Source organism: Spermophilus citellus (genome assembly GCF_964194105.1).
Source record: "Spermophilus citellus genome assembly, chromosome: 7".
Taxonomy (NCBI): domain Eukaryota; kingdom Metazoa; phylum Chordata; class Mammalia; order Rodentia; family Sciuridae; genus Spermophilus; species Spermophilus citellus.
This window is the reverse complement of record NC_138188.1, coordinates 122,057,839-122,085,452: the sequence shown is the minus strand read 5'-3', so window position 1 is coordinate 122,085,452 and position 27,614 is coordinate 122,057,839. Positions and strand designations below refer to the sequence as shown.

The window sequence follows — 27,614 nt, the reverse complement described above, 5'->3', positions numbered from 1 at the left end:
TGCCCGCACCTGGAACAGGCCTAGCGACCCGCCGGCGTGGTATCACTTCACCCCAACTGCAGTAGGGGCCGAGCAGAGCCGCCGCCCGAGCCTGCAAGGTAGGCAGACCTGCGAACGACCGGCGGGACAGGCCCAGCGGCCTGCCGGCGTGGTAGACATGTCACACCAATTGGAGTAGGGGCAGAGCAGAGCCGCCGCCCGCATTCGGAACAGACCCAATGACCCGCGGGTGGGGTAGTCACATCACCACAATTGGAGAAGGGGCAGAGCAGAGCCGCCACCTGCGCCCGCAAGGTAGGCAGACCTGCGACCGACCAGCACAACAGGCCCAGCGGTCCGCAGGCGTGGTAGACACGTCACACCAATTGGAGGAAGGGCAAAGGAGAGCCGCTGCCCGCGCCCGGGACAGGCCCAGAGGCCCGCCGGCGTGGTAGTCATGTCACCCCAATTGGAGTAGGGGCAGAGCAGAGCCGCTGCCCGCACCCTGAACAGGCCCAGTGGCCCGCTGGCGTGGTAGACACGTCACACCAATTGGAGTAGGGGCAGAGCAGAGCCGCCGCCCGTGCCTGCAAGGTAGGCAGACCTGCAACCGACAGGCAGAACAGCCCCAGGGGTCCGCGGGCGTGGTAGACACGTCACACCAACTGGAGGAGGAGCACAGCCCCTGCCCGCCCTGCAAGGGAGACTTTTCAACTATACAAGAGTAATATAAATATATAGGGGGAAAATTTCAAAAACAAAACAGTTTCACCAAGCAGAAAGAAATGCGAGCAGTATGAAACGATAAGGAAAGAAAGGACCACAAGCAATGCAGGTCAACTCAACTTTAGAAGAGGTAATAGATGCAACAGATGGAATGTCAGATAAAGAGTTCAGGATATACATGCTTCAGATGATCTGGAGTCTCAAGGAAGACATGAGACAGCAAAATCAGACAACGAAAGATCACTTCAACAATGAATTACATAAACAAATCAAGAAGTAAAAGATCAATTACACAGGGAGATAGAGGTAATAAAAAACAAACAAACAGAAATCCTAGAAATGCAGGAAGCAATAAACCAACTTAAAAACTCAATTGAGAATACTACCAGCAGAGTAGATCACTTAGAAGATAGAACATCAGACAATGAAGACAAAGTATTTCAACTTGAAAAGAACATAGACAGCTCAGCAAGACTGCTAAGAAACCATGAGCAGAACATTTAAGAAATATGGGATAACATAAAGAGACCAAACTTAAGAGTCATTGGGATACAGGAAGGTATAGAGGTCCAAACCAAAGGAATGAGCAATCTATTCAATGAAATAATATGAGAAAACTTCCCAGACTTGAAGAATGAGACAGAATCCCAAATCATAGAAGCCTACAGGACGCCGAATGTGCAAAATCATAAGAGATCCACACCTAGACACATTATAATGAAGATGCCCAGCATACAGAATAAGGAGAGAATTTTAAAAGCTACAAGAGAAAGGAAGCAGATTACATTTAGGGGTAAACCTATCAGGATAACAGCTGATCTTCCAACACAGACTCTGAAAGCTAGGAGATCCTGGAATAACAAATTTCAAACTCTGAAAGAAAATGGGTTCCAACCAAGAATCATGTATCCAGCGAAATTAAGCTTCAGGATGGAAGATGAATTTAAAACCTTCCACGATAAACAAAAGTTAAAAGAATTTGCAGCTAGAAAACCATCTCTTCAAAACATCCTTGGCAAAACATTTCAGGAAGAGGAAATGGAAAACAACAATGAAAACCAACAGTGGGAGGTAGGACAGTAAAGGGGGGGAAAATAATCAAAGAGGAAAACAAACCATGTTTAGTAACATAAATAAACAAAAATGGCTGGAAGAACAAACCATATCTCAATAATAACCCTAAATGTTAATGGCTTAAACTCACCAATTAAGAGACACAGGCTAGTAGAATGGATCACAAAACAAGACCCAACAATATGCTGCCTACAGGGGACGCATTTGATAGGAAAAGATATACATAGACTGAAGGTGAAAGGTTGGGAAAAATCATATCACTCATATGGATTTCGGAAACAAGCAGGAGTGTCCATACTCATATCAAATAAAATAGATTTCAAGCCAAAGTTAATCAAAAGGGATAAAGAGGGACACTACATACTGCTCAAGGGAACCATACACCAACAAGACATAACAATCATAAATATATATAGTGCAGCTATGTTCATCAAGCAAACTCTTCTCAAGTTCAAGAGTCTAATAGACCACCATACAATAATCATGGGAGACTTCAACACACCTCTCTCACCACTGGACAGATCTTCCAAACAAAAGTTAAATAAGGAAACTATAGAACTCAATAACACAATTAATAACCTAGACTTAATTGACATATATAGAATATACCACCCAACATCAAGCAGTTACACTTTTTTTCTCAGCAGCACATGGATCCTTCTCAAAAATAGATCATATATTATGTCATAGGGCAACTCTTAGACAATATAAAGGAGTAGAGATAATACCATGCATCTTATCTGATCATAATGAAATGAAACTGAAAATCAACGATAAAAGAAGGAAGGAAAAATCATGCATCACTTGGAGAATGAACAATAGGTTACTGAATGATCAATGGGTTATAGAAGACATCAAGGAGGAAATTAAAAAATTCTTAGAGATAAATGAAAACACAGACACAACATATCGGAATCTATGGGACACATTGAAAGCAGTTCCAAGAGGAAAATTCATTGCATGGAGTTCATTCCTTAAAAAAAGAAAAAACCAACAAATAAATGATCTCATACTTCATCTCAAAATCCTAGAAAAACAAGAGCAAAACAACAGCAAAAGAAGTAGAAGGCAAGAAATAATTAAAATCAGAGCTGAAATTAATGAAATCAAAACAAAAGAAACAATTGAAAAAATTGACAAAACTAAAAGTTGGTTCTTTGAAAAAATAAATAAAATCGACAGACCCTTAGCCATGCTAACAAAGAGAAGAAGAGAGAGAACTCAAACTACTAGCATACGGGATGAAAAAGGCAATATCACAACAAACACTTCAGAAATACAGAAGATAATCAGAAATTATTTTGAATCCTTATACTCCAATAAAATAGAAGATAGTGAAGGCATCAATAAATTTCTTAAGTCATATGATCTGCCCAGATTGAGTCAGGAGGATATAGACAACCTAAACAGACCAATATCAATTGAGGAAATAGAAGAAACCATCAAAAGACTACCAATTAAGAAAAGCCCAGGACCGGATGGGTATACAGCAGAGTTTTACAAAACCTTTATGAGGAACTAATACCAATACTTTTCAAGCTATTTCAGGAAATAGAAAAAGAGGGAGAACTTCCAAATTCATTCTACGAGGCCAACATCACCCTGATTCCTAAACCAGACAAAGACACTTCAAAGAAAGAAAACTACAGACCTATATCTCTAATGAACCTAGATGCAAAAATCCTCAATAAAATTCTGGCGAATCGGATACAAAAACATATCAAAAAAATTGTGCACCATGATCAAGTAGGATTCATTCCTGGGATGCAAGGCTGGTTCAATATACGGAAATCAATAAATGTTATTCCCCACATCAATAGACTTAAAAATAAGAACCATATGATCATCTCGATAGATGCGGAAAAAGCATTCGACAAAGTACAGCATCCCTTTATGTTCAAAACTCTCGAAAAACTAGGGATAACAGGAACGTACCTCAACATTGTAAAAGCAATCTATGCTAAGCCTCAGGCTAGCATCATTCTGAATGGAGAAAAATTGAAGGCATTCACTCTAAGATCTGGTACAAGACAGGGATGCCCTCTCTCACCACTTCTGTTCAACATAGTTCTCGAAACACTGGCCAGAGCAATTAGACAGACGAAAGAAATTAAAGGCATAAAAATAGGAAAAGAAGAACTTAAATTATCACTATTTGCAGATGACATGATTCTATACCTAGCAGACCCAAAAGGGTCTACAAAGAAACTATTAGAGCTAATAAATGAATTCAGCAAAGTGGCAGGATATAAAATCAACACGCATAAATCAAAGGCATTCCTGTATATCAGCGACAAATCCTCTGAAATGGAAATGAGGAAAAACACTCCATTCACAATATCCTCAAAAAAAATAAAATACTTGGGAATCAACCTAACAAAAGAGGTGAAAGACTTATACAATGAAAACTACAGAACCCTAAAGAGAGAAATAGAAGAAGATCTTAGAAGATGGAAAAATATACCCTGTTAATAGATAGGCAGAACTAACATCATCGAAATGGCGATATTACCAAAAGTTCTCTATAGGTTTAATGCAATGCCAATCAAAATCCCAACGGCATTTCTTGTAGAAATAGAGAAAGCAATCATGAAATTCATATGGAAAAACAAAAGACCCAGAATAGCAAAAAACAATGCTAAGCAGGAAGTGTGAATCAGGTGGTATAGCAATACCAGACTTCAAACTATACTACAGAGCAATGGTAACGAAAACAGCATGGTACTGGTACCAAAACAGGCGGGTGGACCAATGGTACAGAATAGAGGACACAGAAACCAATCCACAAAACTACAACTATCTTATATTTGATAAAGGGGCTAAAAGCATGCAAAGGAAGAAGGATAGCATCTTCAACAAATGGTGCTGGAAAAACTGGAAATCCATATGCAACCAAATGAAACTGAATCCCTTTCTCTCGCCATGCACAAAAGTTAACTCAAAATGGATCAAGGAGCTTGATATCAAATCAGAGACACAGCGTCTGATAGAAGAAAAAGTTGGCTACGATCTACATACTGTGGGGTCGGGCCCCAAATTCCTCAATAGGACACCCATAGCACAAGAGTTAATAACTAGAATCAACAAATGGGACTTACTCAAACTAAAAAGTTTTTTCTCAGCAAAAGAAACAATAAGAGAGGTAAATAGGGAGCCTACATCACGGGAACAAATCTTACTCCTCACACTTCAGATAGAGCCCTAATATCCAGAGTATATAAAGAACTCAAAAAATTAGACAATAAGATAACAAATAACCCAATCAACAGATGGGCCAAGGGCCTGAACAGACAATTCTCAGAGGAGGACATATTATCAATCAACAAGCACATGAAAAAATGCTCAGCATCGCTAGCAGTCAGAGAAATGCAAATCAAAACCACCCTAAGATACCACCTCACTCCAGTAAGATTGGCAGCCATTATGAAGTCAAACAACAACAAGTGCTGGCGAGGATGTGGGGAAAAGGGTACACTTGCTCATTGTTGGTGGGACTGCAAATTGGTGCAGCCAATTTGGAAAGCAGTATGGAGATTTCTTGGAAAGCTGGGAATGGAACCACCATTTGACCCAGCTATTCCCCTTCTCGGTCTATTCCCTAAAGACCTAAAAAGAGCATGCTACAGGGACACTGCTACATCGATGTTCATAGCAGTACAAGTCACAATAGCAAGACTGTGGAAGCAACCTAGATGCCCTTCAATAGACGAATGGATAAAAAAAAATGTGGCATGTATACACAATGGAGTATTACTCTGCATTTAAAAATGACAAAATCATAGAATTTGCAGGGAAATGGATAGCATTAGAGCAGATTATGCCAAGTGAGCCAGCCAATCCCCAAAAAACAAATGCCAAATGTCTTCTTTGATATAAGGAGAGTAACTTAAGAACAGAGTAGGGACGAAGAGCATGAGAAGAAGATTAACATGAAACAGGGATAAGAGGTGGGAGGGAAAGCGAGAGGGAAGGGAAATTGCATGGAAATGGAAGGAGACCCTCATGGTTATACAAAATTACATACAAGAGGAAGTGAGGGGAAAGGGAAAATAATACAAGGGGGAGAAATGAATTACAGTAGAGGGGGTAGAGAGAGAAGAGAGGAGGGGAGGGGAGGGGAGGGGGGATAGCAGAGGATAGGATAGACAGCAGAATACATCAGACACTAGAATGGCAATATGTAAATCAATGGAAGTGTAACTGATGTGATTCTGCAATCTGTATACCGGGTAAAAATGGGAGTTCATAACCCACTTGAATCAAAATGTGAAATATGATATGTCAAGAACTATGTAATGTTTTGAACAACCAACAATAAAAAAAAATAAAGCCATGGAACTGGTGAGGTTACCTAGCATGACCAGCCAGGTGAAGCACAAATGAGGAGTCAAGTTATCACTTGGTTTTGTGCTATAATAATTAGATAAATATTTATTTCTCCAAATGACCCCTTTCAACTATGAAGTACATAAGGACATTCTTTTTCAAGAAAACTCTTTTCTAACTACCACAGAATATCAAAAACTTTGTTCTTTGAGGAAGTAAGAACAAGATATCCTATACTTGTCTGGTGAATCTAAATCACTTTGACACACATAGGCAGAGGCTCAATTTCCAGGTCAGGTAGAGGGAATCAGATAAAGGGTGTTATGAAAGTCTCTCTTAGATATTGTGTCACACGTGAACTTTTGGGGGACACTTCATATCTAAATCATAACATGGTGACAAGGTGGGGATAGATGAGACAGAGGAAAACTCTTAGAGGATGAGTGAGTTACACCATGGACAATTAGAATTCAATGCTCTAGGGATACTCTGAGAGATGGTGTAGAATATACTTCAGTATTGAATCACCAAGGGACAAGGGAGGAAGTGTATCTGTCTATACAATCCTGGCCCTTGGTTGAAGGTCATTCTTGGGAGTTGTAACTCTCTAGCATTTCTGGTGAGCTGGCATGCACTTGTAGATGAGGCAGAGTGATGCTTTGTACGTGTGTGTGGGTGAATTTTTGGGGGTGACCTTCAGGATGGGCAGAGGGGATACAGCATGGCACCATGGTGGGTGCTACAATTGTGTGACCTTATTCACTTTCATGACTTTTAAATGGAGAATAGAGTACTGAACTGCACTGGTTTAGTGGGAAGATTGAGTACATTAAAGTTCATAAAGTGTGTTTTAGCTAACTTTTCAGTGTTGTGACCAAAGAACAAGAACAACTTTCAGGAATAAAGGTTTATTTGGGGCTCATGGTTTCAGAGGTCTCAATTCATAGACAGCTGACTCCATTGCTGGGGCTCAAGGTAAGGAAGAATATCATGGGATAAAGGCCCAGAGGAAGAAAGAAGCTGCTCAGCTCATGACTTGGTCAGGAGGAGGGGAGGAAAGAGAGAGAGAGAGAGAGAGAGAGAGAGAGAGAGAGAGAGAGAGAGAGAGACAGTGTGTCCTCAGGGTCTTCAAAGGCATTCTCCCAGTGACCCACCTCCTCCAGCCATGCCACATCTGCCACCAGTGATCACTCAATCCATTCAAACTAGGATGGTCTGATTAAGATACAGCTCTCATAATTCAATTATTTTACCTCTGAATATTCCTGCAGAAACACAGGGGAAGGCTCATAGCAAAACCATAAAAAGTGCTTATTATAGTCCCTGGAACATAGTTAATGTCCATAAATGATAGTCTTAGCAGCAATAAATTAATGTGGGGAGACAATGACTTTTCCTCTGTACCTGACTTAAAACTTTCATTTATCACTATAATTTGTGTTAAAGGAGACAACTGGCTAGAGTCAGAATATGCAATCGTGGCTTTGGGATAAAGATTTTTCTTTGAAGCATCCCACTTCTGTGGGAACAGAACCTATTTTATGTGAGATTATAGAGCCAACTAGCCTAGCGAGATAAAATTATTTTCTCACTAGTAAAGTTTTTGCCAATAACTTGTGTGTTTTGTTGCCCTGTAGGGAAGTAAAATTTCCACAGGACAGAATTTGTACCCATGAAGAACATTTACTAGGTCATGCTGAATCTCAGAGTACATCCATGTTGACATAGATGCCAAACTGTGTTTTATTTTTAATTTATTTTTTACCATTGATCTAATCATAGATATAATCATACCCTTAGTATATCTCTGTATGTTCTTGCCTAGAGGAAAATGGAAGGGGAGTGTAAGGAAACAGAATCTGCTCATGTTGGAGGAAGGAACATAAAAAATACTAAGGGAATTTGGTAAACAGCTCTGTCATGAATGAGGAATCAAGTTTATTCTTTATTTGAGATGGGTGGAGCGGAGTGTGGCCAATGTTGTTTATAATTTGAGAGGTTCCAAGAGATAAGGTATGAGAGGGATGGGTTGTGTGCTGTCCTCACCCCTCCTGGAGGATGGAATTAGAATCAGGTAGGTGGAAGTCGAGTCTCCTGGTCAAGACCCAGAGGACAAGAGAGGGTTGTGTGTGCCCTGTGGAGGCACAGGGGGTGGCTCCTTCCCTCTCTATGTGTTATTGGGATCCTATTTTGTTCAGCTATCAGATGGTTGTTCCTCAATCTTGGAAAAGGTGGTCTAGTACCAGGAGATGAATAATATCTTGTCCCTTCCAATAGCCGTAATCCTTCTGTATTTCTTAGATTGATTTGGAGTGGCCAAGCAGTCCAGAAGTCTGATGGAGATCTTAAGAAATCTTTTCCTTTGGTAAAAAGAGATGGAGGAGACAAGGCCTCCCTGATTTTTCTTCCTGATTTTCTTCCTGATTTGTGAAGACATGATGTTTGGCACTGTGGAAACTATTATGTGACACTAAGGGGACATCTTCATAGGATGAGAGTAAGGAAGTAGAAAGATGGAAAAATCCTGTGTCCTTTTGCGCTGAGATGATGAATCAAACTTGGGACTCATTGCTTTTGCCTTCTTTTACTGTGAAATTCCTAGTATTTAAACCTCTTTTGATAGGCTATTTTGTTACTGAAGCCCAAAGCATCTTCATTGAGAGAACATAGGATAAAGAATAAAGTTTGGAGGAATATCAAGACCCTGATGTTAGGAGCAGGGATCCATAAAAGAGAGCAAGGCAGAACTGGACCTCCTGGAGAGGACTTTGAATACCTCTGACTGTGGGAAGGGATGGACTCTTATCCATCAGGAGGACTGGCAATATTCCCAACTGCCCGAGGGTGGATGAAAGCAGGAGTAGAACTTTGTTGAGGTGCTGTGGACTGTTGCAGCCATGGCAAGCCCTACAGTTCCATCTATGGGAGACAGAGGAGTCAGGGCCAACAGGATATTTCAGCCCTGGTAGCTAATGGTGGTGTAGGAAACAGAGGCATTGGAGCCAAACAGGGGTGTTGGAACCCTGCCACTCATTTGATCTAAGCTTCAGTTTCCTTAGTTATAAAATGAGGAAATTCATATCTGCCCCACTGAATTACTATATGGGTTAAGATACACTTAGTCCTATAAATTCCCTAGGATATAGTGGTATTTCAAATGATAGCTATTGCTAAGTAATAGAGACCTACAGAGATAACAAACATACTTTATGCCTTTCGAGACATAGTCTGTTGCTGTTGGGTGAGATGGGGCCAATTTAAGACTTGCTAGGGTCATCAGGTGTCAAACTACTCTAACTAGTTTTCTAAGAGAAGACCCTGGGGATGGAGTTTCTGGAAATGATTTCTTTTCTTCCTATAGAAGTAGATTCAAAACAACAGACATGTGTTTTGGGTGGGAGACAGTAATGATGTTTTTCCTTGAGCAGGGAGGAAGGTGAATACCCAAGATGTGTAGGGCCAGCAGCATCAGGAAACTTAGAGATAGGTGGGATTTCTCAAAGCACACGGAATACAAATGTAAATAACCAGAGCTTCCTGCTCACGGATGTGAGGTGGGATGTGAACCAAAATAACCACTTCTGGAAAGTGGGAGACGCTGAGAAGCCACCCCTTCTCCCCTAGAGTTCCCTCCTACACGCCCACTCTAAGTAATTTCTAAGTCTGTGATAATTCACAGAAAGAAGAAGAATAGGGAGTTGCTGGCGTTTGTAGTAACAGGATGAGAAAGTGCGAGACTTCCTGTTATGTGCGTGTGACAGCTGGTGATAAGTGGAGGGCCCTGCACAGGAAATCCGCTCAGCTTCTGCAATGTGACCTGCCTGAAACTTGGGCGCTCCTTCAGTCAGGATGTCCATGGCGGGACAAAGGGAATCCTGGACCATGGGCGACGTGGTAGAGAAGAGTTTGGAAGGGCCCCTGGCACCCTCTACAGAAGAGCCCTCCCAGAAAAGTGGAGAATTGGTAGAAATCTTAAATGGGGAGAAGGTGAAATTTGACGACTCAGGACTGTCCTTAATTCTTCAGAGTGGCCTGGAGACCCTCCGAGTGGAAAACGCTCTGACAGATGTCATCTTGTGTGTGGACATTCAGGAATTCTCCTGCCATCGCGTGGTTCTTGCTGCGGCCAGCAACTACTTCAGGTCAGCGTGCCTGGAACCAGAGCCAATCTGGGTGCAGGTTGCAAAGAAAATCAGTGTTGATGTGAAAGCCCAAGCTAGCTAGTTTGCTTTCACATTTATAGTTTATACACATCTATTGAGGTTTGTGTGTCTACTTAAAAGTACCAGAAAAGGAGGTATTGAACTTTAGTTTTTAGGATGTAGGCCACATTTTGAGAGAGACTGGCATCATTTAAAAGCATGTTTATATATAATTGTGAACTTTCTGTGTATATGTATGTCCTTGTTCCAAAGGATGGGATATGACTTAAGTCATGGGGATTTTTTACCCTTTGTTCTGACTAACATGTTGGAAAAATAATGATGGCTTTATTCATCAACAGAAATAGAGAAAAAGGATGTGGCCCCTCTTAGCGAGTGAGTGACTTGCTCAAAGTTAAGGGCCTTTGGGTGTATGCAGGAGGTAGTGGGAAATTTAGGGCAAAAGGCTCTGGTTCCAACAGATCTGTGGTCTCAACAGTGGGAGGACCTGGTGTCAGGAGACCTGGGTTCCATTCCATTTGATCTCCTCTTGACCATGAGACTAAACGGAGGGGAGTCTCTTAATGTTCTGAATTTGTCACCTGTCAGATGAGGACAATGATGATTACCTCTCAGGATTCTTGCAATATTTATACACGAGGGTGAAAAGAGTCTGACAGAGTGCCTGGCATATGGTGGACTCTCATGTATCTTCATTGAAATTCTTCACCCCATTCTGCTTTATTCTGCTAAGAATTACTTTTTGAGGGTTTACCACGAGTAAATTCCTGCAGTAGGAAAGTGGGAGAATCAAGAACCCAGTGAACACAGCTGGATCCAGCATTGTCCACGTGAACAGGGACTCAGGCAGGGAACCAGTCCAGGAAGACAGTGTGAATGCAGAAGGTATTTTGGGAATGTGAAAAAGAAATACCTTTATCATTTTGCTTATCAAGATTCTTTTTAACTCTGGCTGAGGAAATCAAGTATCCTGGAAGGCGTTTTATGTTTTTATTTTTTTGAGGTACTTAGGGGAAAAAATGTCTCTCTGGAATTCAAAGAGCAGAATTGGCTGGTTGTTGTGGGATAGAGTAGCTCCTGTATGTTGATAAGGTAAGGAGATAATCTTGAGTTTGTGGAAATTCATGCCTGTTATGCACCCGGTAGACATATTTATCTGAATTTATTTTTGTAGTGGTATGATGGAGATAACTGATGTCCCCTTTTATAGATGAGGAAATAGAAACCCAACATTTTATATCTGGTCATTATTGCAGCAGGGAATCTGTACATTCTAGAGGTCCTGGTTTTTAATGCAAGTTTTGGGCTTCTTTTCACAGGAAGCCTAGAAAGTAGAGTGCAGTCATAGCCATAAAAATGTGTTGACATAGATAATCCAATAGTATCAATCACTTGCTTTCACAATTGATCACAGACCTTCTGGGGGTGAATGAAAGCTAATTTTGCTCAATGCCCTGGGTACTTGTTTTAGAGTCATTCTTTCTGTTTTGAGTCACTGGGAAAATGCTAAAATAAAATGTATACCTGATTAGTAATTTTGTTAATGGGACAGGACCTATGGGACAGGACCACTGGCTGTGTGCCCTCGGCACATCACTGCTCTATTCTAGTTCTTGGGTTTTATTCTGCTAAACAGAAGGTGTCTGGGCTCAGATCCTTCCAGCCCTGTTGATCGAGGACACTTAGGGCAAGTCTCTGCCAGTCCTCAGAGGAGGTGGTGGCAATGAGAAGTTGGAGGCACACAGGGATGAACTTATCTCTCCATGTATGCAAAGTTTTTCCCAAACTGTCTGGTCATGAGGGGAAATGCCTTCTAATCTTCAGAACAGTGACTTTAGATCTAGGTATTTCCAATGTGGCTTTTCTTCTGTAATGAACACAGATCTGGAGACAGGATTCTTTTTTCAGTACTACTATTAGTAATGGCTTCTTTTTGTTGAACTTTTGTGTAGGCCGGCCCTGTACCACCAGTGTCTCATACACTAACCCATTTAATGGGAACAACAAGGCAGCAAGGTAGGGATTTCATCCCCATCTTACAGAGGAGGAGCTTAATAAGAAAGTAGCCAAGTTAGGCTTTGGAACGAAGACTGAGATTGAGTCTGACACTGCTTCCCTGCCTCTCCTGCTGTTTCTAAGGTTTTGAGAATCATCTGGAGCTGGGTTTTTCTTATATTCAGACTTAAGAAGGCCAAAGAGGCTCCCCACACAGCCTTCTGTGCTTTGGGAGGGTTTGGAAGCTGGCTGTAAAATTATATAGGCTTTTCCCCTTTTGTTTCTTTGAGAAAATAAACACTTTGCTCTAAATGGCTGACTATAGTTTACTTAACCAGTCCTACACTGACAGATATTTGGTTTGGAATCTCTTGCTGATGTGGACAATGTTGTAATGAATACTCTTATGCATGTGCCATTTCATATGTGCGCAAGTGTATCTGGGGATGCACTTCTGGAAGATAGTTGCTAAGTTAAATGCATCTGCAGTCATAAGAGATTTGGCCAACTTCTGTCGGAGACAGGTTGAATCACTTTACATTCTCCATGACTTTACCAAAAGAGAGTAGTATCAAACTGTTGAACTTTTGTATTATACACTGACAACTTAGAGCTGTATATATTTACAGGATATAAGAGATGTTATGATTTTTTAATACAACAAAGAATGACCAAATCAAGCCAATCAACCCATCATCACCTCAACATTTAACATCTTTTGCAACAAGAACATTGAACTGAGGTTTTGTACCTTTTGATTATCATCACCCCAAGTTCTTCAGCCCCAGCTCTGCCATCCATAATTCTATTTTCTGCTTCTATCAGTTCAATCATCTTAGGTTCCACATTTAAGTGAGATCACATGGTATTTGTCTTTCTGTTAAACCATTGAATTTTTGCCAGTTGATAGATGAAAAAGAATATCTCAATTTAGTTTTATTTTTGCATATCTCTTATTTTAATAAGGTCATGTGTTTCAGGGTGATCTGAAGTTCTTCTTTTGTGAACTGTGTCTTTATATTGTCTTTCAAATTATCATGTTTACTTTTAAAAATTAAAATTCATTTTTTATCAAAGATATGCAAATAGTTAACAAAAAGTCAAATAGAATTTTGAAAAAACAAAAATTCTTCCTCACTACCTCTATCCTTCAGTTTTGCTCACCAGAGGCCACCATTTTCAACTTCTTTTTTTCTATTTTATCTCTATATTTCTTTCTTCTCTCTCTCTTTTTCTCTTTCTCTCTTTCTCTTTTTTTTCCCCCGGTGTCAGGGATTGAACCCAGGGGCACTTAACAATTGAACCACATCCCCAGCCCTTTTTTAATTTTTTATTTTGAGACAGGGTCTTCTAAATTGCTTAGGGCCTTGCTAGGTTGCTGAGACTTGTTTTGAACTTGCAATTCTGCCTCAGCCTCTCAAGCCGCTGGATTATGGGCATGTGTCAACAGGCCACTGGGCTTGGCTTATCTCTATATTTCTATAAAAATATACTTATGCTATTTCTTGATTTCTCAATATTAGATATCATTTGTTTATTTCAGATGAGAACATAGCATTTATACCTAACTCCCTTACCATACACTCCCCAATCTCTCTCTCTTTTTTTAAACTTTATTTTATTTGTTTATTTTTTCAATAACCCAGTACTTCACAAGTGCTAGGCAAGTGCTCTACCACCAAGCCACAACCCCAGTCTTCTCTGTTGTCTCTTAACATATTGTCATTGTAAACTTTTTGCTGAATCTCTGTTGAGTTTACATGATCATGTTCGTGAATATAGTATTTCCTGTGGAGCCAAAAAATACAATATATTTCCTTCTTTGTAAACTTTAAAAAAAAAACATTTATTTTTTAGTTATAGGTGGACACAATACCTTTATTTTATTTTCATATGCTGGTGAGGATCCAACCCAGTGCCCCATGCATGCTGGGCAAGTGCTCTTCCTCTGAGCCCCAGCCCCAGCCCCTTGTAAACATTTTTGTTTTGTCTGAAGTTACTAGTCCACTCCTGGGCTAGGGATGCAGCTTAGTGGTAGGGTACTTGCCCAGTATTTGCAAGACCCTGGATTTGATACCCAGTACCACAAAAAGAAAAAAAAAATCCATTCCTTTTTCCATTTGCTTAGTTTTTTTTTTTTCATTTTCATTTGCTTAGTTTTTGAAGTGTCTTTTTCTCACAGTCTCTCATCATGCTCTTTAAGAACCTACCAGTTCCATCCCCACCCCACCCCAAGTTCTCATATCCAACACATGTTTTCTGGACTTGCAGCCCAGCTATTGCCCAGCTGCTTTCCACCATCCCCCAAACTCTCTCTGACTCTCTGCTTCGTCATATAGAGCCTCTCTCTCTTCATCCCCCTCTCTTCTCTCCTTCTTACTCTGATGAAACATATCCTCCAATAACTTCTTAAGAAAGGATGTATGGAAGGTAAATTTTCTAGGCTTTGCATGTTGAAAATATCTCTATTCACTTGATACAGAGATTGATAATGGTTCCCCAAAGACATCTATGTCTAATCCTGGAACTGTGAATATGCTACTTTAAACGGCAAAAGGCACTTTGCAGATGTGATTAAGTTAAGGATCTCGAGATGAGAAGATCATCGATTGTCTGGCTGGGCTCAATGTAATAACCACTCCTTACTAGAGGGAGGCAGGAGGATCAGAGTCGGAGTGAGGAGCCATGGCAGTGGGAGCAAAGGTTGGAGTGATTGGCCTTGAAGATGCAAGAAGGGCTCAAGGAATGTTGATCACTTCTAGAAGAAGAAATGAGCAAGAAAGCAGATTCTCTCCTTTAGCCTCCACAGGCAACATGGTTCTGCTGATCCCTGGGTTTGGGCTCAGTAAAACCCATTTTGCATTTCTGATTGCCTGTATTGCAAAACCATAATTTTTGTTTTTTCAAAAGCAACAGAATTGGGACTGGGAATGTAACTCATTGGTAGAGCACTCACCTAGGATCCTAGCATACGTGAGGCCCTGGGTTCAATCCCCAGGACTTGGGGGGAAAAAAGCCACAATGCTTACAGTTTTTCAGTAGTTTGTTACAGTAGCTATATGAAATTAATATGCTAAGATATAGTTTTTTGTTTTTTTTTTTTTTTTTGGTGCTGGGAATTGAACCCAGGGGAGCTTTACCACTGAGCTGTATCTCCAGTCTGGTTTATTTTTTATTTTGAGATAGGGCCCACTAAGTTGCTGAGAGTCTTACTAAGCTGCTATGGGTCTGACTAAATTGCTAAGGCTGGCCTTGAGCTTGGATCCTCCTGTCTTAGCCTCCCAAGGCCCTGGGATTAGAGACATGTACCACTGAGAATTCTTGAAAATAATTGTCTTTCCAGATTTTGAAAGTATTGCTACATTGTCTCTGGATTCCTTTATTGCTATGAAGAGGTTTGATGCTCTTCTGATTTCTGATCCTTTGTCTGTGATCCTTTTTTCTCTCTAGGAAATTTTTAGGATTTTTAAAAAACAATTTTTAAAGAAATTCTAAAAAATTTAGAAAATAGGATTTTCTCTTAAAAATGTTTTTATTATAGTTATACATAATATCATACTGACATAATTATACATACATGGAATATATTTCCATCCTCAGTGCTTCCTTGTTTCATGGTTATGTTTTATGTGTTTGTCTCTCTCTCTCCAGGTATTTTCCTCCAACCACTTTGATATGGATTTAATGGCACCTTTTAACTTGAAGACTTATGTCATCTAGTTCTAAGAAATTTTCTTGGGTTTTCTATAGTAATTGTCCACTTTTTCTTTATTCTCTAGTTTTGGGTCACCTGTTCAGTTGATATAGATTCCTAATCCTCTAGCTTTCTTCTCTTTTTTCCTCTATTTTCTATTTTTCATCATCTTATCTTTTTATTTTACTTTCTCTAGTTATATTTCTCAAATTTGTCTTTCCACCTGCTGGGATTTCAGTTTTAATTTCCAAGGGCCCTTTCTTATTTTATGAAGTGTTGCTTTTTTTTTAAAGAGAGAGAGAGAGAGAGAGAGAGAGAGAGAGAGAGAGAGAGAGAGAATTTTAATATTTATTTTTCAGTTTTCAGCAGACACAACATCTTTGTTTGTATGTGGTGCTGAGGATTGAACCTGGGCCGTGCTACCAGGCGAGCGCGCTACCGCTTGAGCCACATCCCCAGCCCCACCAGCCCCTGAAGTGTTGCTTTTGACAACATCCTGTTCTTGTTTTAATGTGGATTGTATTTTCCTTAATCTCTTTGAGATTTATATATATATATATATATATATATATATATATATATATATATATAAATACTTTTCTTCAGTTCCTTGTGATGGCTCTACATTTCTATTTTTTCTTTTTAGTCTCTTTTATTTCAAAGGCTATATTCAAATATATATTCAAATATCTAGTGATCTTTAGATATCAATTCATACTTACAAGTGAAGAGTGAAGCACTAAAAAGCTAATGGATGCTAGGATGGGGTGGGGTGAGGCTTTGTTCTGGAGTCATGGTATTGAGCACACTTTTTGTTGGGAATTTCCAGATATTAGTATTAAAGGTTTTTGCTCCTTGTACCAACTTTCTAAGGAAAGAATCTCCATATTCCTACCTAGGAAGATATAAGATTCGTTGTTTGCTTTCTGGGAAAAGAAGAAGACAGGGTATATCACTTTTTGGGTTTTAGATGTATATTTAATTCTCCTGTTGCTGGTTCCCCTCCCTCCGCTGTGCTTGGGGGCACAGGTTGTGCCAGGTGTCCATGAATTGGTTAAATTTCTCCAGAACAAACCTTGTGTGTCCTTAAGTGATTGTTCCTTTGACAGGAATGGTAGGGATGGTGATCTGAGCGCAGCGAGATGAAACTGCTTCTTTATATAGAATCTCAACCAGTGCCTGTGTTTGGTCCTATTCTGACCCTCCTTGCATCCCACCTTCATCTTCTAAGGTGGTCATGCGTAACCAGAGTCTTTCTGGGGTTCTCTGGAGAGGACCAGCTCAGGATGTCTTAGTGGCACTTTGGTTTCAGCTTCTTCCATATGGATCTTCTCTGAGTTTTTTACCTTCCCAGTTATCAGGAGGAATTCTGAGATGGCAAGAAGTAGAATTCATTCCAGGCTCAGCTCTATGTCTAGTCTTCTGTGACTCTCAGAGGAGGTACTGATAAAACTAGCTGTCATTCTGTCCCCGATGCACTGGGCTTTATCTTTGGTATCAGGTATTGCACCTAAGTGCTTTATAACAGTATCTTGTTTTATCTTTACAATATTTACTTCAAAGTGTTGTTATCATCCCCACTTCTCAGAAGCAGAAGCTGAGATCCTGAGTGGTTAAGTAACTTGCCCAAGGTCATGAGCTAGTGGAAGGCAGAGTATTGCTTTGTCCCCCCTCCCCCCACCCCAATTGTACTGGGAATTGAATCAACCAGGGCAAATTTTCTATCCATGTCCCTTAAAACTTTTTTTTTTTTTATCTTAAGACAAGGTCTTTCTAAGTCGTCCAGGCTGGCCTGAAGTTTGTGATCCGCCTGCCTTAGGCTCCAGAATAGCTAGGATACAGGTGTGTGCCACCATGCCTAGCTCTTCTTGCTCTCTTACATGTGATAATTGGTGATTTTTGCAAAGACCTGTTACTCGTAAAGAACTAAGCAAAATGAAGAGGATGCATATGGCAATAGCTCTTATTACTCTGTGACTAGTTAGATTTCTGTTAGCTAAAGAGATAATGAAACCAATGCTTTGTGATACTTTTTATATGAGGGAGAAAACCTTTTTGGCTACCAAGTATCCCATTGTTTCTGCCACAAACTGTCCCTAAACCCAAACAAACACATAGAGAAGCAATTTCAAGAATTTATTTGTGATGCCAGGAGACTAATGGGTGGGAACATGTTAACCAAATAGGGAGTACATTAGTAACTCAGACAATGTATTTCCTTTTGGAAGTCTATTTAAAAGTCTTGGTAGGAATGAGGAAGTTGGGGGGAAAAATGTTTGGTTGAGATTGAGAAAAGGGTGAAAGAGATTAAATCTTAAAAAGTAGCCTATATACATTTAAATGTCAAACAGCCAAATGGCAAGATGTCCAAATATTTATTGGCAGAAAATTTGGGGAAGTATAGATTTAACATCTCTAATATATTCTTTATTTTATGAAACTACTAATGTCTATTATAAGTTCACAATAAAGCTGCCATTTGTGTTATGCCTTTGGACAGATCCCAAATCAGTCACTGGAAGGGGTTGTGTGTGCTGTGCTCTGAGTCCTACCTCGTGAAGGGCTTCCATCTAAAAAAGGGCTTCTCACCACTTGGGGGGCTCATATCACTACAGAATATGGTGTATTATGTGACAGTGGTCTGTGAGTGTCAGAATGGGACGTAATAGTGATAAGGAAGCTGTTACAAGGCTTCCCTCAGTCCCATAGGATGACTGGCCCTTTCTATAGGTGTATGAAAGCTGTCAGGCTGAGACTGAATCCACAGCAAACTCTCTTGTTGCTGCTGATGCCTGAAGTCTTTGCCTGGATTCTGACCCCTGCTGTGTACCTCAGTCTCTGGGTCTCATTCCCCGAGCTTATCCTGAGGAGATTTAGCCCACAAGCTACAACAATCAAGCATAAAGTCAGGAATGAGAAGGGAATTGTGGGTACAGTCCATGCATTTGTTATCATTATTACTTATTAACCAGTGACTGGAAGGCAGAGAGTGGGGCAAGAGGCTACTTGTAGGCTATGTTTCCATGTTGTAATCCTTAACTCTTTCTCCATAATGGTGTTAGGTGTCTAGAGAGGAGCCAGCAAGTCTAGGTGATAGAGTAAGTGAAGAAAACAGGAATGAGACAAGGCTGAGTCTGAATTTAAGAATCTGGCAAATGGTGAAAGCGTTGAGGACTATGGCCGTCATTGTAGGTACATTACCAGTGTCATGTCCTGTATTTTATACTTTTAATATTTCCCAATATTGTGGACCAGAATCAATAAGGTGGTTAATATTTTAAGCATTGGAGCTTTATAATCACTTTCCTGCAATTCCAAAATTTCCAAAGAGCTTCGAGATGAAAAGTTTTTTTAAAAAATAATTTATTTGACAACCAAATCTGACTTGAACTGTAGTCATTTGATGGAGATACCTGCCCTAAACTGAAGTAAGGCTACTTATGGCAATTGTTGATATATTCTCTCCTGTAATGCTAACACATTAAATTAAGTTGTGCTGGAGGTGCTATATAATATTGAATACAAGAATTCTGAATTCCAGAGCACATGTGGCTATAAGATTTTTGGGTAAGGGATTATGGGACTTTCTCATAAAGCTAACAGGTTTCATTGTGGTGTTGTCTACCTTTTATTCACATGCATGTTTTTACATATTTGTAAATGTAGTTTTCATACAGTTTTGCATCTTGCTTTGCCCCCCTCTCGTCATTATGATCTTTTCCCTATGGTATTCCATAGTTTTGTAATTATCACTTATTTATTTATTTTGCTACCAGATGCATAATATAAAGATCATTCTCTCTCTGTGGACATTTAAGTTGCTTCCAAAATTTTGTTTTTATAAATGATGTGGCATGATAATCTTTGTATTAAGTATTTTTTTGTTGTTTAGAATATGGAAAGGATGACATTTTTTGAATACTTACTACATGTCAGGCACCTTGCTTTGCTTTGATTTCATTGAATCCTCACAACAACAATCTCAACAGTTAGATAACTACAATCTCAACAGTTAGATAACAAGTATATAGCATGGTCTCCATTTCACTTTCAGTGGAACTCACTTGGATAAGAAGAATGACTTTTCCATGGGGAAAACAGATCTGAACCCAGAGGACAGAAATGTGGCTAGTAGGGTGTTTTCCAGTGTAAGACCATTAAGTCTCCCCAACCCCCATGCACCTAGTATGGGCTGCATAAGCTGAAAATGAGGAGAAAATGTAAAAAGTACCTCCCTGTACAGGTACACACACGCATGGGCAGGATGCTGTCAGAGCATTCATCCCAATTTTTGTCTGAGGTCTCAGCAAATAAACCCCAAAGCAACAAAGACCCAGCATGTCTGAGAACACCCATCTAGGGCAAAGGGTTTAATAAGAAGTAAGAGGGTGGGTCAGGGTATGTGAGGTAAACACACGCTCTGAAAGAACAAGATCTCAAGATCCTGTAGGCCATCACTGGGCAAGCACCAGAAATTACTTGGTCTAGTGAAAGAATTCATGACTCTGGAAGTTGAGTCCAGGTGCTGCCATTTACTGGCCGTGTAAATCTTGGAGGGACTGCTTGGCCTGTCTGGGACTCAGCAATGTTACCTACAATACAGTCAGGCTAGTGGTTTATGTCTACTTATCTTGGTGAGTTGCTATGAAATGCAAATAATAAAATGGATTTATTTGTGAATTTATTTGTCTGCAAACATTTTATGTGCAATAATAAGTCAGATTTCTTAGTTTCAGTGAACAGGAATTGACTCTGGCTTATTTGAGGAGAGGAATTTATGTAAATGATAGTAGGAACTTGGAAATCCCCCCCAATCCCCAAACAAATCTGAAGAACCAAAATGATAAAACAGACAGGTGCAAAGGAGGTCAGGCAGCAGCCGGGACCATAGCCCAAGGCCACCCTGAACTGTGTGGGGAGGACTCCCCAGCTGCTGCTGTCCTGGAGGCCACAGCTGCACAGCTGCAGTCTCTGCTGTTGCTGCATCGCTTTCTCTGAAAACTGGAGGTTGCTACTGCTTCTGCTGCCTCTGCTAAAATTGGCTCTCTCCTCTGTCCCTGCTTCTTAGACTCACTAGCTCCCAGTTCAGAGCCTGGAGTTGATTTATCTGATTGACCAGGGCTGAGTTTTACATGTTAATGCCTTAGATGGAATAGGAACTGAAAGATAATACCAGGCCTTTGTAATTACTGGAGTGGGAACTGGCTTCTGCCATCACTGTGTCTCATTCAGAGGGATAATTCACTACACCTAGGTAGGCTTTCAGATGTTGGACAACTGGAAACTGACAAGTGTCTATAATATGTACCTAAAATGGACCAGGCTTGCATAGAATGCAGAATAGGTACTAAGGTACCATGAAAACTATACAGGCATTAGGGGATTCTGTGACTCTTGTCACATTAGAGATATGGATTCTGAGAACCTAGTAAGCAAGAGGACAGTTATTATTAGCACTTTCACTCTTATTCTCCCCTAAACCATGAGCAGTCCTGTGTTCACTTGTGGGAATGTGACACAAAGGTGCCATCAGCCATGGGTAGACTAGAAACAGATTGAAAAATGTGACCTATGTGGAGGCTGTGACTACACATTGTCCTTGGCACTACTGCAATGGCTGGCATTCAGCAGACACCCTGTAAATGTTAGAAGTGAGTAAAACCTCGCTTTTCCTCCTGCTGATTTAGTTACTGATGAAGTAGCATCTGGCCTGAGCAGGAAGTCCTTACAGAGTTTGGAAGCTATCACATGCTTTAGAAAAGGGAAGAATGATAAAGTATTGCCTTCACAGGAAAAATTGAAAAGAGCATTTAAAAAATCCAAAATGTTTCAGAACGTTGAAGATTTAACAGGTTACTCGTATCATCATCTGGATACAGATGTGCTATGCCTATAGGGTAGGTGATTCTTGTAGGAATTTAAATTTTTTTTAAGCACCGGGAAGTTGTGCTCTCAGAACAGAAGTGCAATCAGGTCCTTTGATTTTTTTTTCTACTTTTTAAAAATTGGTGCATTGTAGTTGTACATAATGATGGGCTTTGTTATCACATATTTGTTCGTGAACACACTATACCAATATAATTTATCCAGTATTACTCTCTGGCACATCTGTCCTTCCTCCCCATCTCCCACCCATGGTCCCTTTCTTCTATTGATCTCCCTCTGATTTTCATGAGATCCACCCCTACCTTTCTTTTCCCTTTTCCTCTCTAGCTTCCACATATGAAAGAAAACATGTTCCTTGACCTTTTGAGTTTGATTTATTTTGCATAACATAATGGTGTCTAGTTTCATTAATTTTCCGGCAAATGACATAATTTCATTTTTACTTATGGCAGGTCCTTTGATTTTTAAATTAAAGTTTCTCTGTCACCTCCACTCATGGTGTCTAAGCATGTGGGACTCCTTTCAACCAGGAGCAGAACATTTATTCTTCTCCAATTTTGAATAATCTTGTGTGTAAACTCCCAAATAAATCACGACAGATAAATACGTCTATGATTCAGATCAAGTCATGAGCACATCTCTGCATCAAGCCCATGGATACCTGTCCCTCCATTAAAATGTTTTTATAGAACTGAGTGCTAATATGGTAAACCCAATGGCATAGGAGAAGGGCTGGCCACATGCTCAATGGTTGTGTTTTTGGTAAAACTGCCATGGAGCTTACCATCCATCATGTTGCTCAATATTTCCGTACTAGTTAGCATTTTTGTTTTCAAGGGATGGAAGCTCAACTCAAATGAGTTCAGACAAGGAGGTAACATACATCATAGGAATTGCTGGGATGTAGCAGAGCCCAGGGAGAAGAGGAACCAAGTCCTCAAACACAATCAGGTTGCTCTCTCTCCTCTTCCCACTTGTCTCATGTGGAATTTTCAGTTTAAGTTCTGCCACATGGTTGGCAGCTTGCCTATTGGCAGATCTGAGACTCACTTCCCCCAGCTTTGGTTCTAGAGGGAAATTGAAGGACTTTCTTTATCTTGAGTCTGAAGAGTCCTTGGGGAAAAAACTGATTGGTCCAGCATCATTCAATTTCCCATTCTTCCACCAATTGCTGCCATCAGGGGGCACTATGATCAGCTCAGCTTAGGAGTTCACCATTGGTTAAAGAGGGATGTTTGTGTATGGTGGAGGGGAGGAGAGAGAGAGAAAGAAAAGAAAGAGGCAGGGAGAGAGAGAGTGTGTGGAGAAGGAGAGAGAGAGCGAATCAGATCAGGAAAGACAGAAAAAGAGACAGAGACATCTGCAAAAATGTGAGAACTCCCACATGAATAACATAATTTGAGTAGGACTGGTTGAGGAGAAGAGAATTTCCCAGAAAAGGAAGACACTGGATGAAAGGAGAAGCAAATGTTCACTAAACAGGAATCAAATCCTGTTTTTTTTTCTTTCACCAGCCAACTTACCATATTTCTGTATTTGCTTTGGCTGTCCTTAGCTTGAATTTTAATAACAGTTTCCTCTTTAATCACTTAATTCTTGTCTTCTTATTTTGGTTGGCACTGCTTTGAATTTTAAAACCCATCTCCTTCTTTAGGATAAGCCATCTTAAATTCTTTTTGGCAAGTCCATCTCTATATAAAGATGCCTTCCTTGCTATGAAAGAAGATCATTTAGGCAACTGTGTGCCCCCCACCAGCTGTAAGGGTATGTGTTCTTTCATTGCATGTATATTTCGTGGAAAGCTTGAAGGTCACAGTAATTACAGGAGTGTTGATACTGCTCTGACTTTAAAACACAATCAAAATAAAACTAGCAAGATAATCAAGGATTTACAAAAAGTAATAGACATTCATCAGATATGAATGTTGTGATTCAGGTCCCGGGGTCAAGTAAGAGCTTACTGAATTCAAAAGACCCTATGTCATGTAGAATAAGCTTGGGTTTAAAGAGGGCAGAAGAACAAGACATTTTGGTATTGGGAAAATAGTGGGAGGGGCAGAGGCCCAGTGAATAATTCCTGGAAAGAGAGGTTAGCAGACACAACACACACACAAATGGACAGAAGAGAGTAGAGATTAGGAAGAGATAGGAAAGTATCAGGTGTCTCACAGCATCCTTAAGGCTCAGGACAGCAGGTTGGGTTGGAGGGAGGTGGCTGTCTCATTTGCTGGTGGACCCAGAAATGGAGAAAAGAATTCTTAGTAACCTCTATGAAAGTCATCCTTGTTCCCACACGTCTTCACCTTACTACTGTTCATTGGCAAGCCTTCAGTTGCAGAATCCTGGATCATATTACCTCTCCTGGAGTACAAATACCTGGAGAGGAGGGAATGCAAAACACTAAACTTTTGTTACTGTAGTTTGAGTGGGTTTAAGGAAATTTCATCTGTCCATTCATATAGTCAACCAATGGACCCAAATTTACCAAGTGCTTACATACTCTAGGCCTGGCATAAGGTATGCAAAGGTGAATGAGTTGTGGTTCCTTCTAACCTGGAAGACACAATCTAGTTAGGGGAGAAAGATGAGTAAATCAATGTTTAGAGTATGGGGTGACAGGCACCACGATGGAGCCCTGACAAAGGGCTATGGGAGCTACAGGAGGGCATATCAAGCCAGAGAAAAAGCTGTCATAAAGGTCTTCCCAGAATAGATGAGAGTTGAGGCATGAGTAGGCATTGGCCAGAAGGGGCCAAGTGAAGGGGAGAAGGAAAATACATCTGGGGAGGAGGTACCATGCAGGGCCAACGCAGGAACCACAGGGAGAAGAGCAGAGGTGCAGTAAAGGAGATGTGTAGTCAGGGAGAGGGGCAGGTCAGGTCATGACAGGTTTTGTTGGGCGAAGCTGAGGGGTGAAACACATGTCACAGGCAGTGAGAAGCCAAGGAGGAAAAGTTAAACAGAAAAACAATATGATCTGAGATCTCCCTATAGGGTCAAGGTCCCATCAGTCTTTGGAGACCCTCAGGTGGTTTCAAGAAGTTACAGTGAGAGGAGATAAGGGTCAGAATGAAGGCAGAGGCGGTGGCCTGGGGAGGCAGACTTAAGATGCTGAGTTCTATCTGAGGGCCTGCAGGGCAGACAGACCTCCCATGGCCCAGGGAGAGGCTGCACTGCCTAGTGAGAAAGGGGAAGAATGGAGAGTGGGAAGATTGGAAGACAACTACACGGATGTCACACTTCCTTGAGGGTTGACTCTGAGCTTCAAGATTGGGAAGAGAAACAGGAGGTAGTGTGACCCTAGCAATCCTTCATGTGCCCACACATCCCATTTTAGAGAAATGCCCAAAAACATAATGAATAATTTAAAAGTAAGTCAAGTTCTGAACTTGAAATTTTTGAACACTTTGAAGGAGATTCACACTACAGTTATTACTAAAATCTCTTTCCCTTACCTCCGGAGCAGACCAGTGTTAGTTTTAAGGTATCCTCCTTTGAAAAAATTTTCAATTTTTATTTTTGGTATTGGGAATTGACACCAGGGGTGCTCTGCCACTGAACTACAACCCTAGTCCTTTTTGGTTTTTATTTTGAGAAAGGATCTCACTAAGCTGCCAAGAATAGCTTTGAACTTGCAATCCACTTGCCTCAGCCTCTTAGGAGTTGGAATTACAGGCTTTTCTTTAAATTTTCAAAAGCCCTCTATCTCAGAGGACCAGTTAGAAATAGAAGCCCCTTTCTCTGCAGTCCACATTAGGACGCAAGACTTGGAAAGTGTAGCAGGGACTAAGTGAGACTGGGTCCTGGTACCCCTGGTTAGCACAACCTTCAGGGGCTCCTCTTCCACCTCTGGCCTCACAGCTGCTGCCTGTCAGAAGCTCCTGCCTTTCTCCCCTTTCCCTCTGGCTTCTGTATCATGAAAGGCTAAGGAGGAGGCCTGGCTATCCAGATTGCACTGTGATAGCTGTCAGAGAGAGTAGTCTGGAATACACACACCATTGTCCTGTTACAACAGGCATAGCTTTGACTAGGGGAGCCTCAACATCTGAATACCTTAGGGTGAAGACTGGACTCACTGTCAGTTTGCAAATTTCTAAGTGGTTGGAACCAGGGAATGTTCAAAATATCTCTAGACAGGGCCAGTCTTTGAATTCTGGTCAGTGACAGTGGTCAAAGGGAAGCTAGCCGGCATCCCGGGGGGAAGGGGTGGGATGGAAAATGTTCAGAAAAAGAAGGTGATGTGGAACCTCCAGGGCAGTAGCCTGGTCAGGATGTGGCAGTGGACAGTAAGCACAAATGCTGACTTTGCTCCTGACCCTATAGGGAAGTGAGAATCTAAGCAAAGCTCACAAAAGAGGAGTGTGAAGGAAGTGGTGTTTGGTTAGGGGAAGCCAGGTTTTCATCACCAGCAAAGATGTGGGAGATGTACAAAACCAAAAGCAAATTAAAGCAGAGAATAACCACTGTGTTCTGTAATATAAAAATCTCTAGGTCCTGGGATAAACAGCAATGAACATGGAATTCTAATTCAGAGAATTGCTAGGTATTATGTTTCCTTGACACATGCCTTGGACAAAGTCTCTCAGGAGCTTATTGCTATTTATTCTCATAGCAGTTAGAGGAGAAATGTGGGTTTCGAGTTTGGGGTCGAGTAGGCAAATCTATGGGGCTTATTTGAAGTATGGGACTACATTGTATGTGTGGCTTACTTTCCATCCATCCATCCATCCATCCATCCATCCATCCATCCATCCGTCTGCCCAACAACTACTAGAAGTGTCTACTCTGGGCCAGTAATTTGAATTGAGAGAGAAATAAAATCTAATCCCTTTCCCTCAGATGTTTATTAGTCTAATAGAGAAGACATATTAAAACCAGACCACCAAAGTATATCAGAGAGGCCTGCCTGGAGCCCAGGGTGCTGATGTGAACGTTTTGGAAACTGCTAGTCACTGGGTATAGCTGCACCGTAGGATGGGAAAGGAAGTGCACAGACCACATTGTAAAGGACCTTTATGACAATGTTGACAGGACTCAAGGTTTACTTTTTCTGGTCACCTGTAATATAATCTTCATTGGCCCTTTCCTGTTCAGGATTTCTCTTGTCCGGTTGTATTAGTTGGAACTCTGCATTGCAAGTGACAGATAGTCAGTTCATACTGGTTCAAACATAAAGGAAAAAAAAAAAAAGAATTTGTTCATATGCTTTCAGTTCTTTTGTGGAACTGAAGATTAAACCCAGGACCTCATGCATCCTGGACAAGTGCTGTATCACCTAGCTACACATCCAATTCTTGTTCATGTAATTTTTTTTTTGGTACCAGGGATTGAACCTAGGGGTGCTCAACCACTGAGTCACCTCTCCAGCCATTTTTATTTTTTATTTTGAGACAGGGTCTTGCTAAGTTGCTTAGGGCCTCACGAGTTGCTGAGGTTGGCTTCGAACTCACAATCCTCTTGCTTCATCTTCCTGAGCCATTGGGATTAAAGGCATGTGCCACCATGCCTGGCTTGTTCATGTAATTTTAAGATATCTAGGAGTATTGTTTTATGTATAGTTGATCCTTGTCCTCAAACTAATCTCATCAGGACTCAGTCGCATTTTTTTTTCTCTCTCATTACTGCTTTCCTTTCCCAGGGAGGGTCTTCACACAGGGAGGCAAGTATCTTTGAACTTTCATTTCTACCAGTTTAGCAATCTCATGGGAGGAGAGCTTCTGTTCCTCAGTAATTCCAGAAAAGTTGTGGAATTGGCTTTGCTTAGATCAGCT

The 27,614-nt window shown here is 40.8% G+C and overlaps 1 protein-coding gene across 1 annotated transcript in view; it reads left to right on the top strand.

Moving 5' to 3' along the window:
- The first annotated feature begins 9,934 nt into the window (after positions 1-9,934).
- Positions 9,935-27,614, top strand: part of KLHL6 (kelch like family member 6) — an 87,663-nt gene continuing 69,983 nt past the window's right edge. The window contains exon 1 of the mRNA XM_081301075.1: positions 9,935-10,247. Within this exon, the coding sequence (XP_081157201.1) occupies positions 9,955-10,247 (293 nt within the window). The 5' untranslated portion in view covers positions 9,935-9,954. The remainder of the gene's footprint in view (positions 10,248-27,614) is intronic.